Here is a 15,696-nt window from a genome sequence, read left to right as displayed (position 1 = left end):
GGTTTCACCGTGTTAGCCAGGATGGTCTCGATCTCCTGACCTCGTGATCCGCCTGTCTCGGCCTCCCAAAGTGCTGGGATTACAGGCTTGAGCCGCCGCGCCCGGCCTTATATATTATCTTTAAAGGCTAATACAATTAACTTTCCTTAGATGGTTCTCCTTTATCTCCATAGTGTTGAAATTTTTTATTTTTGTTTTGCTTTTTCCTTTCACAGCTTCAAAGCCGATTTATTGGCTGAGCTCAGTGGCTCACACTTATAATCCCAGCACTTTGGGAGGCTGAGAGGATCACTTGAGCCCAGGAGTTCAAGACTAGCCTGGGCAACATAATGAGACCGCCCCCATCTCAAAAAAAAAAAAACAAAAAAACCGATTTGTGTTGAGCGACCCTAGCAAATAAATATGACCTTTGGTGTCACTGGTAATTTTCATTCTAAAGGTAATTACAATCTGTATTCAAGATCATATGTTCTTGCTGGAAATTAAACTAAGTAGAAAAAAAAGTTAAAGCCTTTTATTCTCCTTGACCTGTTGCTTTTTTTTTTCCTATGGCTAATAATAAGTCATAGAACAAAATAATTTTTTTTAAAAAAAGAGTCTCGTGTCACCCAGACTGGTCTCGAACTCCTGGTCTCGAACTCCTCCCACCTTGGTCTCCCAAAGTGCTGGGATGACAGGTGTGAGCCACCATGCCCAGCCCAAAAAATAGCTTTATCTTTAGATTCTTCTTTTTTACACCCTAATTTCTTGTACTAATGTTAGTTACTCTTATATATCCTGCCACCTTAGGGCTTTTAAGACACCAGTATATTTTCAAAGCCTCAAATTAACATGGGGAAAGTTTTGCTTCAGCGAGCAATACCAGAACATCATAATAATTATTAACAGAAATAAGACATTATGATGCATTTGTAAGCTATTGCTGGATTTGTGGGGCCAGTGAGAATCCTGTTGTCAAGAGCTTAATTATTCTAATCCACCTGGGGACCGGGTAGCTTTCTTAGAATATATATACATAACATTCACAGTCATGACTCTCATTTCTGTCCCTTTCTAATATTAATACGGCATTTAATTATACTGTTAGATTTAAAGAAATTTCAAAAATTTCAGTAGCTTCACTCAGAAATGCTAATACATTTTTAGAACAACTAGTAACTTTTCCTCAAATTGTGTTTACCTGTGTGAACTGTTGATTTATGGTAAAATTAAACTTTAGCCAAAACAAGACCTGTGAATGTCTGAATTCAGTTCGCAATCTAGTAACCTGTTATAAGTTAAAATCTTTTGGGGAAGGGGGGGAGTATTCAGCTTCTGAAATATAATATTTATATACCTGTTCTAAGATACCTTGTGACATATGAGAGCACAGGCTTTGGAGTCAGACTGAAAAACTGGAGTTAAAATACCATTCTTAATACTAGATATGTGAACCATCAAATAATCATGTGGCTTCAGGTAAATTCCTGAATTTCACAATTCCTGAACATCACAATGCCTCAGTTTCATCATCTGTAAGTAGGGAATGCACAAAATTTTTTTTATCACATTTAAGTTCTAGTCTTGGCTTTGTTCCTGTCCTTTTCCTTTAGTAAATCTTGTAGGTTTTGTAGGTTCTTATGCCTTAGTCTTTTCATCTATGAAATTCAAATAATATAATTTACTATAGGAATACACTGGAGATATTGCAGATTCAGTTCCAGACCACCATAATGTGAATATCACAATAAAGTGACTCAAACACATTTTTTGGTTTCCCAGTACTTGTAAAAGTTATGTTTATTCTGTACTGTATGTTAAGTGTAGAATAGCATTATGTCTAAAAAATATACATACCTGACTGGGCGCAGTGGCTCATGCCTGTAATCCCAGCACTTTGGGAGGCCAAGTGGGGAGAATCACTTGAGGTCAGGAGTTCAAGACCAGCCTGGCCAACATGGTGAAACCCTATCTCTACTAAAAATGCAAAAATTAGCCAGGCATGGTGGCATACGCCTGTAATCCCAGCTACTTGGGAGGCTGAGGCACAATAATTGCTTGAACCCAGGAGGTAGAGGTTTCAGTGAGTTGAGATCACATCACTGCGCTCCAACCTGGGAGACAGAGCAAGACTCCGTCTCAAAAAAAAATTGTTAGAGATTATCTGAGCCTTTAGCAAGTCATAATCTTTTTACTGGTGGAGGGTCTTGCCTTGATGTTGATGGCTACTAAATGCTCAGGGTGGTGGTTGCTGAAGATTGTGGTAACTGGGAATTTCTCAAAATAAGACAACGATGAAGTTTGCCACATGGAATGACTCTTCCTTTCATGAACAATTTATCTGTATCATTCCATGCCATTTGATAGCATTTTATCCACAATAAAACTTCTTTCAAAATTGGAGTCAATCCTCCCAAACCCTGTTGCTTTATTAACTAAGTTTTGGTGATATTCTAAATCCTTTGTTGTCATTTATTTTTCTTTTTTGTTTTTTGAGACAGAATCTCACTCTGTCATCTAGGCTGGAGTGCACGGACACCGTGTTGGCTCACTGCAACCTCCATCTCCTGGGTTCAAGCAATTCTTCTGCCTCAGCCTCCCAAGTAGCTGGGATTACAGGTGCCCACCACCAGGCCTGACTAATGTTTATATTTTTAGTAGAGATGGGGTTTCACCATGTTGGCCACGCTGCTCTTGACTCCTTACCTAGGTGATCTGCCCGCCTTGGCTTCCCAAAGTGTCGGGATTACAGGCGTGAGCCACCGCGCCCGGCCAGTCATTTCAACAATGTTCATGGCATCTTCACCAGGTATAGATTCCATCTCAAGAAACCACTTTCTTTGTTCATCCATGAGATTGCAGCAATTCAGCCCCATCTTCAGACTCTACTTCTAATTCTGGTTCTCTTGCTGTTTTCACCACATCTGTAGTTACTTCCTCCACTGAAGTTTTGAACCCCTCAAAGTCATCCATGAAGATGGGAATCAACTTACAAACTGTTCATGTTGATATTTTGACCTCCTCCCATGAGTCATGAATATTTTTAATGGCATCTAGAATGGTGGATCCTTTCCAGCAGATTTTCAGTTTATTTTACCTAGATCCATCAGAGGAATCACCATCTGTGGCCAGCTATAGCATTACAAAATGTATTTATTAAAGACTAAGACCTGAAAGTCGGCTGGGTGCGGTGGCTCACGCCTGTAATCCAGCACTTTGGGAGGCCAAAGTGGGCAGATCATGAGTTCAGGAGTTTGAGACCAGCCTGGCCAACATAGTGAAACCCTGTCTCTACTAAAAATACAAAAATTAGCCGGCCATGGTGGCACACGCCTCTAATCCCAGCTACTTGGGAGGCTGAGGCAGAAGAATCACTTGAATCTGGGAGGCAGAGGTTGCAGTGAGCTGAGAGCATGGCACTGCACTCCAGCCTAGGCAATAGAGTAAGACTCCATCTCAGAAAAAAAAAAAAAAAAAAAAAAAGACGTGAAAGTCAAATTGCTTTTTCATTTATGGGCTGCAGAATGGATGTTGTGTTAGCAGGTGTGGATACAGCATTAATCTCCTTGTGCATCTCCATCAGAACTCTTGGGTGACCAGGTGCATCGCCAATGGGCAGTAACATTTTGAAAGGAATCTTTTTTCTGAGCAGTAGGTCTCAACAGGGGGCTTCAGATACTCAGTAAACCATGCTGTAAACAGATGTGCTGTCATCCAGGCTTTGTTGTTGCATTTATAGAGTGCAGGAAGAGTAGATTTAGCATAATTCTTAAGGGCTCTAGTATTTTCAGAATTATAAAGGAGCATTGGCTTCAACTTAAAGTCACCAGTTGCATTAGTCCCTAATGAGAGTCAGCTGGTGCTTTGAAGCCAGGCATTCACTTCTTTCTAGCTATCAAAGTCCTAGATGGCATCTTCAAATAGAAGACTGCTTTGTCTACATTGAAAATCTGTTTAGTGTAGGTGTTTTTATCAATGAACTTAGCTAGAGCTTCTGAATAACTTGCTGTAGCTTCTACATCAGCACTTGCTGCTTTATCTTGTACCTGATAAACCAGCCTCTGCTAGCTTCCAGCTTTTCTTCTGCAGCTTCCTTACCTCTCTCAGCCTTCGTAAAATTGAAGAGGGTTAGGGGTTTGCTGTGGATTGTTAGGCTTTGGCTTAAGGGAATATTGTGGCTGGTTTGACCTTAAGACCGCCAAAATTTTCGCCATATCATCAATAAGGCTGTTTCACTTTCTTTTCATTCATGCATTCACTAGAGTAGCAATTTTAACTTCCATCAAGAACTTCTCCATTGCTATCACAACTTGGCTGTTAGGCACAAGAGGCGTAGCTTTTAACCTATTTTGGCTTTAGACATGCCCTCCTCACTGAGCTTAATCATTTCTAGCTTTTGTTTTAAAGTGAGAGACATGTGGCTCTTCCTTTCACTTGAATACTTACCAGTCATTGTAGAGTTATTAATTGTCCTGATGTCCATATTGTTCTGTCTCAGAAAATAGCAAGGCCCAAGGAGAAGGTGAGAAACAGGGAATTGGGGAACAGCTGGTCATTGGAGTAGTCAGAACGCACACAATATTTATCAGTAAAGTTTGTCATCTTACATGAGTAGAGTTAATAGTACCCCAAAACAATTGCAATAGCAGCATTGAAGATCACTGATCACAGATCACCATAACAGATATAATTATGAGAAAATACTAGAAATACTGTGAGAATTCAGTAACATAAAGCATGTCCATATATATACTGCTTACTCAGTTTCTTTGGGATTTTTTTCTAGAAATACAATCTCATTTGAAGTATTATGAGCACTTGTATCAGAGATCATTTCAATTTTGTTACTAAAAAATAAAATGGACTTGCAAAATTTCCTTCCTGTTTTGCATTATTGTGAGTAGCTACCAGAGAATTCTACTTGTTTATATTACTAGAAGGGTCCTAACAACCAAAGATATTAGGCAGTTCTCCTTTGAGTTACATCTATCACTGGATGTTTAACCATTTGACTGTATAATTTAAATCTTGGTCTATTAAGCAGTAAACAGATGGAACATTACTAACAGCAGTAATTAAATTGTAAATCTGTTTTAAAGTTGGCCAATATACAGCATCACAATCCATATTCTGTTATGTCAGTTATGTTCATTTTTATTTGGATTACAATTTCTAAATACCTAAATATTGGAAAGAAAACAAAGTTGTCTGGTTCAAATGTCTGTTTTTTGTTTTTTTTAATCATATTGGCCAAGTTCTTGCTTGCCTGCTTGCTTGCTTCCTTTCAAGAAAGGAAGGAAAGAAAGGAGCAATGGAGAGGAAAGAATATTTAACAATGTTCATTTATTCAGCAAACCTTTAATGAATGTCTACTGTGAGCTAGGCACACTTTTTTTTCCCTCCGAGACAGAGTCTCATTCTGTCCCCCAGGCTGGAGTGCAATGGCAATCTCAGCTTGCTGCAACCTCTGCCTCTTGGGTTCAAGCAATTCTCCTGCCTCAGCCTCCCAAGTAGCTGGGAAAACAGGTGAGTGCCACCACGCCCAGCTAATTTTTTTGTATTTTTAGTAGAGATGGGGTTTCACCATGTTGACCAGGCTGGTCTCAAACTCCTGACCTTGTCAAGTGATCCTCCCACCTTGGCCTCCCAAAGTGCTGGGATTACAGGCATGAGCCAAGCTAGGCACATTTCTAAGTATTAGGGATAAAACAGTGACCAGGAGAAGCAAAACCCCAGCCCTCATGGAAGTTACATTCTAGTGGATTCGGGATGAATAATTTAAATGTGTAATACGTCAAATGGTGATAAATGCTATAAAGAAAAATAAAACTGAGTAAGGACCTAGAGAATGATGGGGTAAGAACTGGTATTTTAGATAAGGTGGCCAGGGAAGCCCTTTCTAATACACTGGCATTTAAGCGGTGACCTGAATGAAGTGAGAGATCCGTCCAAATGGATATCTGGGGAAATAGAGTGCTAGGAATGGGGAATGACAAGTGCAAATACCCTGACTTGGGAGCATGCTTAACTGTCAATCTTCAATTCATTCTACCTGGAAACTTTTCTTAACACCTTAAAAGGTTAAGGTGTTTTATAGCAGTCTACATCACTTTTTTTTACAGTTCTTAAATCTTAGCATTGTTATTTTTTGTGCCTGCTAATCCGTCCTTTAGAGACATGGATAATGCCTTACCTGCCACATAGTAGCTGCTGAACAAATATTGATCAAACCAGGCCGGGCGCCGTGGCTCAAGCCTGTAATCCCGGCACTTTGGGAGGCCGAGACGGGCGGATCACGAGGTCAGGAGATCGAGACCATCCTGGCTAACACGGTGAAACCCCGTCTCTACTAAAAATACAAAAAAACTAGCCGGGCGAGGTGGCGGCGCCTGTAGTCCCAGCTACTTGGGAGGGTGAGGCAGGAGAATGGCGTAAACCCGGGAGGCAGAGCTTGCAGTGAGCTGAGATCTGGCCACTGCACTCCAGCCCGGGCGACAGAGCAAGACTCCGTCCCAAAAAAAAAAAAAAAAAAAAAACAAATATTGATCAAACCAATCAGTGAGTTTGATTATTTGTTGAGCAATTACTATTTTGTCTACTTAGTATCAATAAATTATTTTTTTAAATCAGAGTAAGCATTCTTCTCAGTCAAGGAATTATAGGAAACATAAATAGATGCGTAAGTAAGTAAGAGAAATAATAAACAGGGAAACCTTGGCTTGCATTATTCAAAAGAAAAAAAGCCAATAACAATGTAAGTGAATATTTTTTAAAAAACCCATTGAAAGGTTGTTCTTTACTGAAATATAACCTTCATATTTTGAAAGCTCATGATGAGATCCATAGTTCCTGATACTCAGTGAATTACTCTAATAGTTACTTGAAGTAACTAGGAAAATAAATCTGAAAAGTAAAGTATCACAGAAAAGGTCTTTGAATTGCAAATGGTTTTAGAATAGAACAATTTGCTTTCCAGAAAAAACCCTAAAAGTTATATTTTACGTTCCCTAATTTTTAACTATTTCTACAAAGAAGTTTTTCCACAGTTTCTTTATGATGCTTACTGCATGATATTTTCCGTTTTAGATCCTCAGCATTATAAGACCCGATTTTTATTGGATTCTATTTCTAATGAAATAAATCTTTAGGATCAGCAGTAGGTGAGGTTTCAAGATTTTTTTTATTTATGAGTTTTTCATTTGTTTATTTTACCTAAGACATCAATCTATTTTGTAGATGTGGCAAAAGCTTCAAAATAAGTAGGAGCGTTTCACCACTCAAAGTTACCACCATTTATACCTAGCAGAATGTCAGTGCAGTCTACTTCTTGAAATCTCAGAGTATGTGTGTCAGTTTTCTATAATTTGGCAACATGATAATGAAATTACTGAGTTTCTCGTTAGATGAGCCTATTTTTTAGTTAATACTGTATATCAACACTCAGAGATTTCCTTCTCTTCATCTTCCTTTCTCCCTTATTATCCCCACCCCCCTGAAAAAAGCCCGTGCCCATTCGAAAGCTAAATTTTTCTACAAATTTTTTAACTGACTTACATGTTTTTCTTTCAATATTTTAACAAAGTTGACCTTGCCCTTCTTAGTTTTTCATTATTTTTTTAAGAGACAGGATCTTGCTGTGTTGCCCAGGCTGGAATACACTGGCTGTTCACAGGCGCAATTCCACTACTGATCATCACACTCCATTTCCTGCCTGGGCTCATTCATCCCTCCTTAGGCAACTTGGTGGTCCTCTACTCCCAGGAGGTCATCAAACTAATGCCAAACTTAATGTGGACACCCGATTGCCATAGCACCCAGTAGTCCAGAACTCCTGGGCTCAAGTGATCCTCCTACCCCAGTCCCAAGTAGCTGGGACTGCAAGCACATGCCATTTTTTATAGTTAAAAATAAACAAACAAACAGTAAGGGTGATCATGGAAAATTAGAAAATAAGGGCCTATATATGCATTGTTTACTTAAAATAAGATCATACTAAATGTGCTGTTTTGTAACCTGTTCTTTTCAGTTAACAATCTTCATTATCTTTCCATTTTATCAAGTCCATTGTTGAATTTCCCAGTGTAGGACCAAGTTTCACATCTGGTTGTTATGTCCCTAAGTCTCTTAAAAAAACAAACAAACAAAAAAAACCTTTTTTCTTTTCATACCACTAATTGAATTGAGGAGACAGGACCAACTGTCCTGCAGGATGTCTCACCTTCCAGATGTGTCTGGTTGCTTCCTCCTTCAACTTGTTCCTCTATCCCTTGTATTTCCTGTTAACCAGAGATTAAATTTTATGTCCTGAGAGATCCAAGTGAAACATTTTGGGCTGGAATATGTGGTAAGTGATATATTTCTTATTATGACTTATCAGGAGAAAGCTTCTGAATGGGTCACAATTAAGGAGACTGAAGTTGACCACTGGATTAGGGTATGACTATCTGATCCTTTCACTGTCAAGTTTAATATTTTTCTTCTTTCAACTAGAAAATAATGTATTTGGTATTACTTTGCACAGTGTGAATCTCTAGGTCATGGCAAACATACACCTGCATTTAACACTTGCCTGAATCTATAATTTCATGAGGGATTACATAATGCTAATTTTCTGATTTTTTTTAAAAAAATTTACTTCTTCTTATTGGATAGCCTTTTGTACAATAGAGTGTTTTATTTACTGGGATTATTGATTTGTTCTGAAATATGGTTGCTCCTGCAAAGACAAGTAAATAATTTTTTTCACTCAGTTGCCAATATTTATCAGCTCAGAAGATTAAGTTTTTTGCTGGCTTTCTTCTTTTAAATATTATTGCAGATTCATGGATTTTTATTGCATCATTGCATTTCAGTCTACTTCAGTCATAATTCTTACACATTTGACTAATAGGGAAGAGGACCTTTTAGACCAATTCCTGTGTCTTTTTTCCATGATGTTACATATTTATGGAAATGTTTAAACACAAAAGTATATAGGGAGTGGTATACTGAACTTCCAATGTATCTATCACTCTCAGTTTTAGCAATTAGCAATAATTTTCTAATTTTGTTTTATCTTTCTCCTTCTGCTTTTTTGACACCCTTGATTTTTATCTCATTGGTAGTTGAAAGTTTGTTTTCTGGTGTGGCAAGGTGTCCCATCCCTAGACTTGAAATTACTCATTTTTTTAAGAAGCCCTGATTGTCTTTAGTAACAAATGGCATCAGACAATAAAACCTGGACATAAGGATTATTGGAAGTTTTTAAATTTGATTTTTCTTTACTTTCCCATCATGTGCTTCATCGTATTGGTAGCTGTGTTAGTCTGTTCTTGTATTGCTATAAAGGAATACCTGAGATTGGGTAATTTATTTAAAAAAAAAAAAAGAGGTTTAATTGGCTCACAATTCTGCAGGCTATACAAACATGGTGCCAGCATCCACTCAGCTTCTGGGGAGGCCTCAGGGAGCTTTTACTCATGGCAGAAGGCAAAGCAGGAGCAGGCAGGTCACATGGCCAGGGCAGGAGCCAAGGGAGTGTGGCAAGGTGCCACATACTTTTAAGCAACCAGATCTCACACAAACTCATTCATCACCAAGGGGATGGCACTAAGCCATTCAAGAGGGATGCACCCCCATGATCCAAACACCTCCCCGCAGATCCCACCTCCAAGACTGGAGATTACATTTCAACATGAGATTTGGGTGGGGACAAATACCCAAGCTATATCAGTAGCCTTGTTCCATAAGCAGGGTTACAAGCATTCGAGTAGTAGAGGAAGGGCACTTCTCAAAGATAGGCTAAAAAGCTTTATATTTCTATATTAATTGGTCAAAATGTAAGGCATAGATGACAGAGTAGTCAGCTGTTGACATATAAGTGTTTTTAATAAAGGATTTAAAAAAACAAAACAAAACACCATTTAGTGTTATCAGTTTGCCCCCACTACAATATAAGGAAATTCTCAATTTATATGACTTCTAAAGTTTTGCTTGTTACACACTTTGGTTTCTCATAGTAATAATGCAGATGATGAAATGAATTATTCTCAGTTAATAGGGTTAAAAATGTATTATTGGTTTCCAGTTCTTAAAGTCTGTATTCACCTCCTTTCCCTTCTGATGCCCCACCAAAATAAAATGTCTAAAAATGAGAAATGAAGAAGCCAGTAACAGTAAATTGGAGGACTACCCAAGAATGATAGTTGAACAGATTTCCGAATCTCTAATTGAGTACCAGTAGGCCCAACTATACCTTCTTCTCCCCTCCTCATACCTCTTTCACCCCTACACTTGAATACAGATAGCTGGCAAGAATCCCAGGCAAACACGAGGCAGATTTTCTTTAGAGAGCATGAGAAAGATGAAGGCTTCTAAAGTGTGTGCTGTGTTCGTGTAGCAAAAGAGAAAACACCATCTTCTTTCTGGCATTTGAAAGGTCTGCTGGCTCCCCACCCACTCACCCTGTGGGAACACTGCCAGTCAGCTTATGTCCAGCCCACACAGAGCTCCCTCTTTTTATCCCCTTCAGGGGAACAATCTAGCCAAAATCAGACTATCTTCAAAATAACACAGGAAATCTATGTTGGCTAATGAGTCACTCTCTTTTAAATGTGAATGAGTAACCGAAGATCACCAGGCATGGTGGGAAAAGCTAATGGCATGAAAGACTAAATAACCAGAAAAATGGCCAGTGGAAAAAGTAAAACTAATAAGAAAGAACTTTATTTTTAAAAAAGAAGAATAAATCATCTAATATATTCAGAGATCTAAGAAGATACTATATCCATTAAACAAGAATAGGAGGACACAAGTTTTTACATTGAAAGGGCACACCAAGCACTGAAATAGAGAATCAAACATGGTACTGTGACACATCTCAAAACTGCAGAATTCCAGGATAAACAAAGATCCAGAAAGAAATCACATGCATAGTAACAAGTAAGAGACTAAATCAAACCCCTTATGAATGACTGTTAATGATTTAAGACAGTAAAGTATTACCTACAACACGTAGAGAGAAAATAATATGCATCCATGGATTCTACAACCTGCCACACTATTAATCAAAGGTGAGAGCAGAATACACTTGTTTTCAGACGCTGAAGGGTGCAAAGGTTGCCTTCCATTGGAAGTAAAAGAAATGAATAAATTACATATTCACCATCAACTTCTTGAGAAACGGAAATTTAGCATTTGATTTGTTTTTAATGCATCATTGCTGCTAAAAGGGTTGAGGGGAAAATGAGAAGGGGGGATTCAAAACAATAAAATTAGTTGTTGATTCACACCATACAATAAATTACAGAGCTACTGTGGCAAACGGCAGTAAACTACTCCCTTTACTCTCAGCAGGCTGAAATGTATCATACATTATACATATAACTATCCATAGTTTCCCATATTTCCCATTCATCCCAGTAAAAAGTAACCCAGGACTCCTTGCATTGCAATCACAACAGGCTCATACACCATATGGCCAGAAGAAGCAACAGCATCACATTTTCTTCCCATCAGGACTGGAATGACATGATCTGACTTAAATTTAAGAGCATCATTCTGACTGCTGTGTTGAGAACAGATTTAAGGGTGGAGTAGTAGGGTAAGGGTAGAAGGAGAGACGAGCTTGAATATCACTGCTGTGTTCCAGGTGAAAGATGACAGTGGTTCTGACATGGTAGTAACAATGTAGTTGGTGAAAAGACGTCAGATTCTGGGTATAATTCGAAGGTAGAGCCAAGAGAATTTCCTGACTTATGGTATATTGAGTGAATAAGAAAGGGTCAAGATTTTTAGTCTGAGCAGTAGGAAGGGAGGAACAGATTGAGGAAAAGATTGGAAGTTAAGTTTTGGATGTTATTTCAGAAATGTATTTGACCTCCAAATAAAGATAGATGTATTTGCATATATGTATCTGCAGCTCTGAAGAAAGGCATGGCCTGGGGAGATAATTTGGGGATAGTCAGCCTTGTATTTAAAGGCATGAGGTTGGGTGACATCAAAGTGAATAGAGTGAATAAAGATAAAGAAGTCAAAAGACTGGGACCCTAAGGTACTCTAACATTTAACAATTAGGGAGATGAAAAGGAAGACTCAAAGAAGAGAAGAACAGCCAGTGGGATTTTAGGAGAACCAAAAGAGAATGGTGCCCTAGAAACCATGGGAAGAAAATGTTTCAAGAAGGAAAGAGCCATTGACTATTTTATGCTGTTAGGAGGTCAGGTAGGATGAGCACTAAAAATTCATTGTTGGATTTAGCAACGTAGATGTTGGTGTTTACCTTGAAAAAGTCTACTATGTTTTTTCAGACAGCTACTAAGGTGTTAGGACATAAATACTTGTATATAAGTAGTTATTTGGCCCTAACTATTTAATAAATGAAACTACATGTTGAGCATCCCAAGTTCAGAAATCCGAAATACAAAATGGTTCAAAATTTAAAACTTTCTGAGCATCAATGTGATGTTCTAAAGAAATACTCAGTGAAGCGTTTCAGATTTTAGATCTGGGGTGCTGAACTGTGAAGTGTAATGCAGATATTCCCAAATCTGAGAAAAATCCAAAATCCAAAACCCTCTGGTCCCAGGCATTTTGGGTACAGGATACTCTAACTGTATTAGGTATTTCTTTTGGCCTAGGGGGCATTGTGAAAAATTACTGAGATACCAAGGGAGCCACAAACTAAGAAAGTTTGAACATCTCTGCTTTAGAAGCTTATGCTATTCTAAGGATTTCACCAAAAGGAGGAAACACTTCTTACCTTTTTTTTTGTGCTGAAAAGTTTCAGTTTGCAATTTTAAATCTGATCCAAAATGGTCCTAATACAGTTGTTTCAACATTAAACAAAAAAAAAAGCAAAGACAACTTTATCCTTTGAAATGCTGGTAGTACATCTTTGCATGATTTTTTTTCTTCTTGCCTCCATAGGTATGGTCTGAATATGCGTTGCTTGGCAGCTCGGGTCAACTATAAGACTTTGATTATTATCTGCGCACTCTTCACTTTGGTCACAGTACTTTTGTGGAATAAGTGTTCCAGTGACAAAGCAATCCAGTTTCCACGGCGTTTGAGTAGTGGCTTCAGAGTGGATGGATTAGAAAAAAGAGCAGCAGCATCTGAGAGTAACAACTATATGAACCACGTGGCCAAACAACAGTCTGAGGAAGCATTCCCTCAGGAACAGCAGAAAGCTCCCCCTGTTGTTGGGGGCTTCAATAGCAATGTGGGAAGTAAGGTGTTAGGGCTCAAATATGAAGAAATTGACTGTCTCATAAATGATGAACACACAATTAAAGGGAGACGAGAGGGGAACGAAGTCTTTCTTCCATTCACTTGGGTTGAGAAATATTTTGATGTTTATGGAAAGGTGGTTCAGTATGATGGCTATGATCGGTTTGAATTCTCTCATAGCTATTCCAAAGTCTATGCACAGAGAGCCCCCTATCACCCCGATGGTGTGTTTATGTCTTTTGAAGGCTACAATGTGGAAGTCCGAGACAGAGTCAAGTGCATAAGTGGGGTTGAAGGTTGGTATCTGTCTGCTTCACTTGCATTTTTCAAGCATGACTGTGTTGAAGATTAAGAAAATGTTGTTAATTATACATCAAGTACATAGCTTACTGTCAAAAGACCTTTCATCACTCTAATTTAGCAGGGAGGAACAGGTTGAGTCTGAACCTAGGGCAGCTTTCTAGATACTATGACTTAAGGGCTGCCATAAGACCATACCTGGGTAAATAGAATTATTTTATTAACCTAACTCTGAATCTAAAATTCTCACCAGTAAGGTAAAGGCACTGCTTCTCCAGAATTTTGCATTAAAATATATAGCTAGAATCCTATGAGAGATGGGAAAAGGAGACCATCCAGTGGACCCATCAATGTACCAGTGCAGTCTGGTTACCTAATTAGTCAGGTGTCATCTCTGGAAGGAGGTTTCAAGTCTTCAGAACAAGACAATACGTAGATGCTTTTTCTCTGGAGTTATACTGAACTCCTAGTCTATTACATACTGTTTTTCATTGTCTTAAAAACCTGGGGCAGTAAGAGTTCTTTGTGGATACAATTAATATGCTTTGGAATTTGCTTTTCAAACCAGAAACCCAAATTGAATTTGACTTTAAAGTATATCACTTAAACAGAGGAAAGGGCTTAATATGTTTTGAGATTTCTTGGTTTGGGATTTACTTTCCTCATTTTGTTATAAAGTGATTTTAAGATCTTAATATTTTAAAATCTGTATTGAAATAAGCTTTTAACTAAATATATATTTTTTTGCTCTGAAAAGAAGTTTGTGCTCACTTGGTGACCATGTGGATGTTTTCAGACTCCTACAGACCAAAGGATTATAGCCCACCCATGTCTGTGAAGTTAATGGTGTGTTTATTCATCAAGTTGGAAATTGGAATTTACATATCTGATGCAGGAGTTTTTTCCTTGTTTTTACTACTTATATAATTTTTTATAATCTTTTTCTCTTCTTTTGAGACAGAATCTCACTCTGTCACCCAGGCCTGGAGTGCAGTGACACTGTCATGGCTCACTGCAGTCTCGATCTCCCAGGCTCCACCATGCCCAGCTAATTCTTTTTAATTTATTTTTTGTAAAGACAGTGTCTCACTGTGTTGTCCAGGCTTATCTCAAATTCCTGGACTCAAGCAGTCCTCCCGCCTTAGGCTCCCAAAGTGCTGGAATTACAGACATGAGGCACCGTGCCTGGCCAATATCCTTACCAAATGTTTAGAAGAGAGAAGCGACCAGATTCACCTACATACTTACCACCAAAATATAATTATTATTATTTTTGTATTTTCTCTGGAGGGCTTTGTAATTAGACATATATTTTAGCATAATCATAATGATATTTACTATACAGTGATTCAGGACAGTAATAGAGATTTCAAAGATATTCAGAGTCAAACCTTTTCTTCGGCAATTTTTTAAATGCATAAAATTAACAGGTGCCTAAATTCTAAAATAAAAAAGTAAAAAGCACCCATAACCACCATTAATATTTTGACTTTTTCCCCCAATCTTTTTGTTGTTGTAGAAATATATTTTTTATTTTATTTTATTTTGTTTTTAACTTTTAAGTTCAGGGGCACATGTGCAGCTTTGTTACATAGGTAACCTCATGTCATGGAGATTTGTTTTACAGATTATTTTGTCACCTAGGTATTAAGCCTAGAACCCATCAGTTATTTTTCTGATCCTCACCTGCCACCTACCCTCCACCCTCCAGTAGGCCCCAGTGTGTGTTGTTCCCCTCTATGTGTCCATGTGTTTTCATCATTTAGCTCCCACTTAGAAGTGAGAACCACACAGTATTTAGTTTTCTGTTCCTGCGTTGGTTTGCTAAGGATAATGGCCCCTAGCTCCGTCCATATTTCTACAAAGAACGTGATTTCTTTCTGTTTTATGGCTGCATACTAGAAATGCATCTTTTAAAAAAAATTCAGATCATACTGTATGGTCAGTTTTTATTCTGGTATTTTCTACTTAATATGTTATGACTATTTCACCTCACTGAATATTTATTGAACATTTTAATAACTAGTATTTGTAGTAAAGACATGCTATGATATATGTAATGTATGAGACCCTGCTCTTTAGTTGTACACTTAGGTCATTCCCAGGTTTTTTATGGTTTTTTTTTTTTTTTGAGACGGAGTCTCGCTCTTTTGCCCAGGCTGGAATGCAGTGGCGCGATCTCGGCTCACTGCAAGCTCCGCCTCCTGG

General features: G+C 38.2%; 1 protein-coding gene across 1 annotated transcript in view; it reads left to right on the top strand.

The window, feature by feature from the left end:
• GLCE (glucuronic acid epimerase) overlaps window positions 1-15,696 on the top strand; it is a 126,438-nt gene that overhangs the window by 96,161 nt on the left and 14,581 nt on the right. The window contains exon 3 of the mRNA XM_011940328.1: window positions 12,886-13,484. Coding sequence (XP_011795718.1) covers window positions 12,899-13,484 — 586 coding nt within the window. The 5' untranslated portion in view covers window positions 12,886-12,898. The remainder of the gene's footprint in view (window positions 1-12,885; window positions 13,485-15,696) is intronic.

Source organism: Colobus angolensis, unplaced genomic scaffold (genome assembly GCF_000951035.1).
Source record: "Colobus angolensis palliatus isolate OR3802 unplaced genomic scaffold, Cang.pa_1.0 Scaffold19, whole genome shotgun sequence".
In the NCBI taxonomy this organism is placed as follows: Eukaryota; Metazoa; Chordata; class Mammalia; order Primates; family Cercopithecidae; genus Colobus; species Colobus angolensis.
This window is presented reverse-complemented; position numbering and strand designations above follow the sequence as displayed.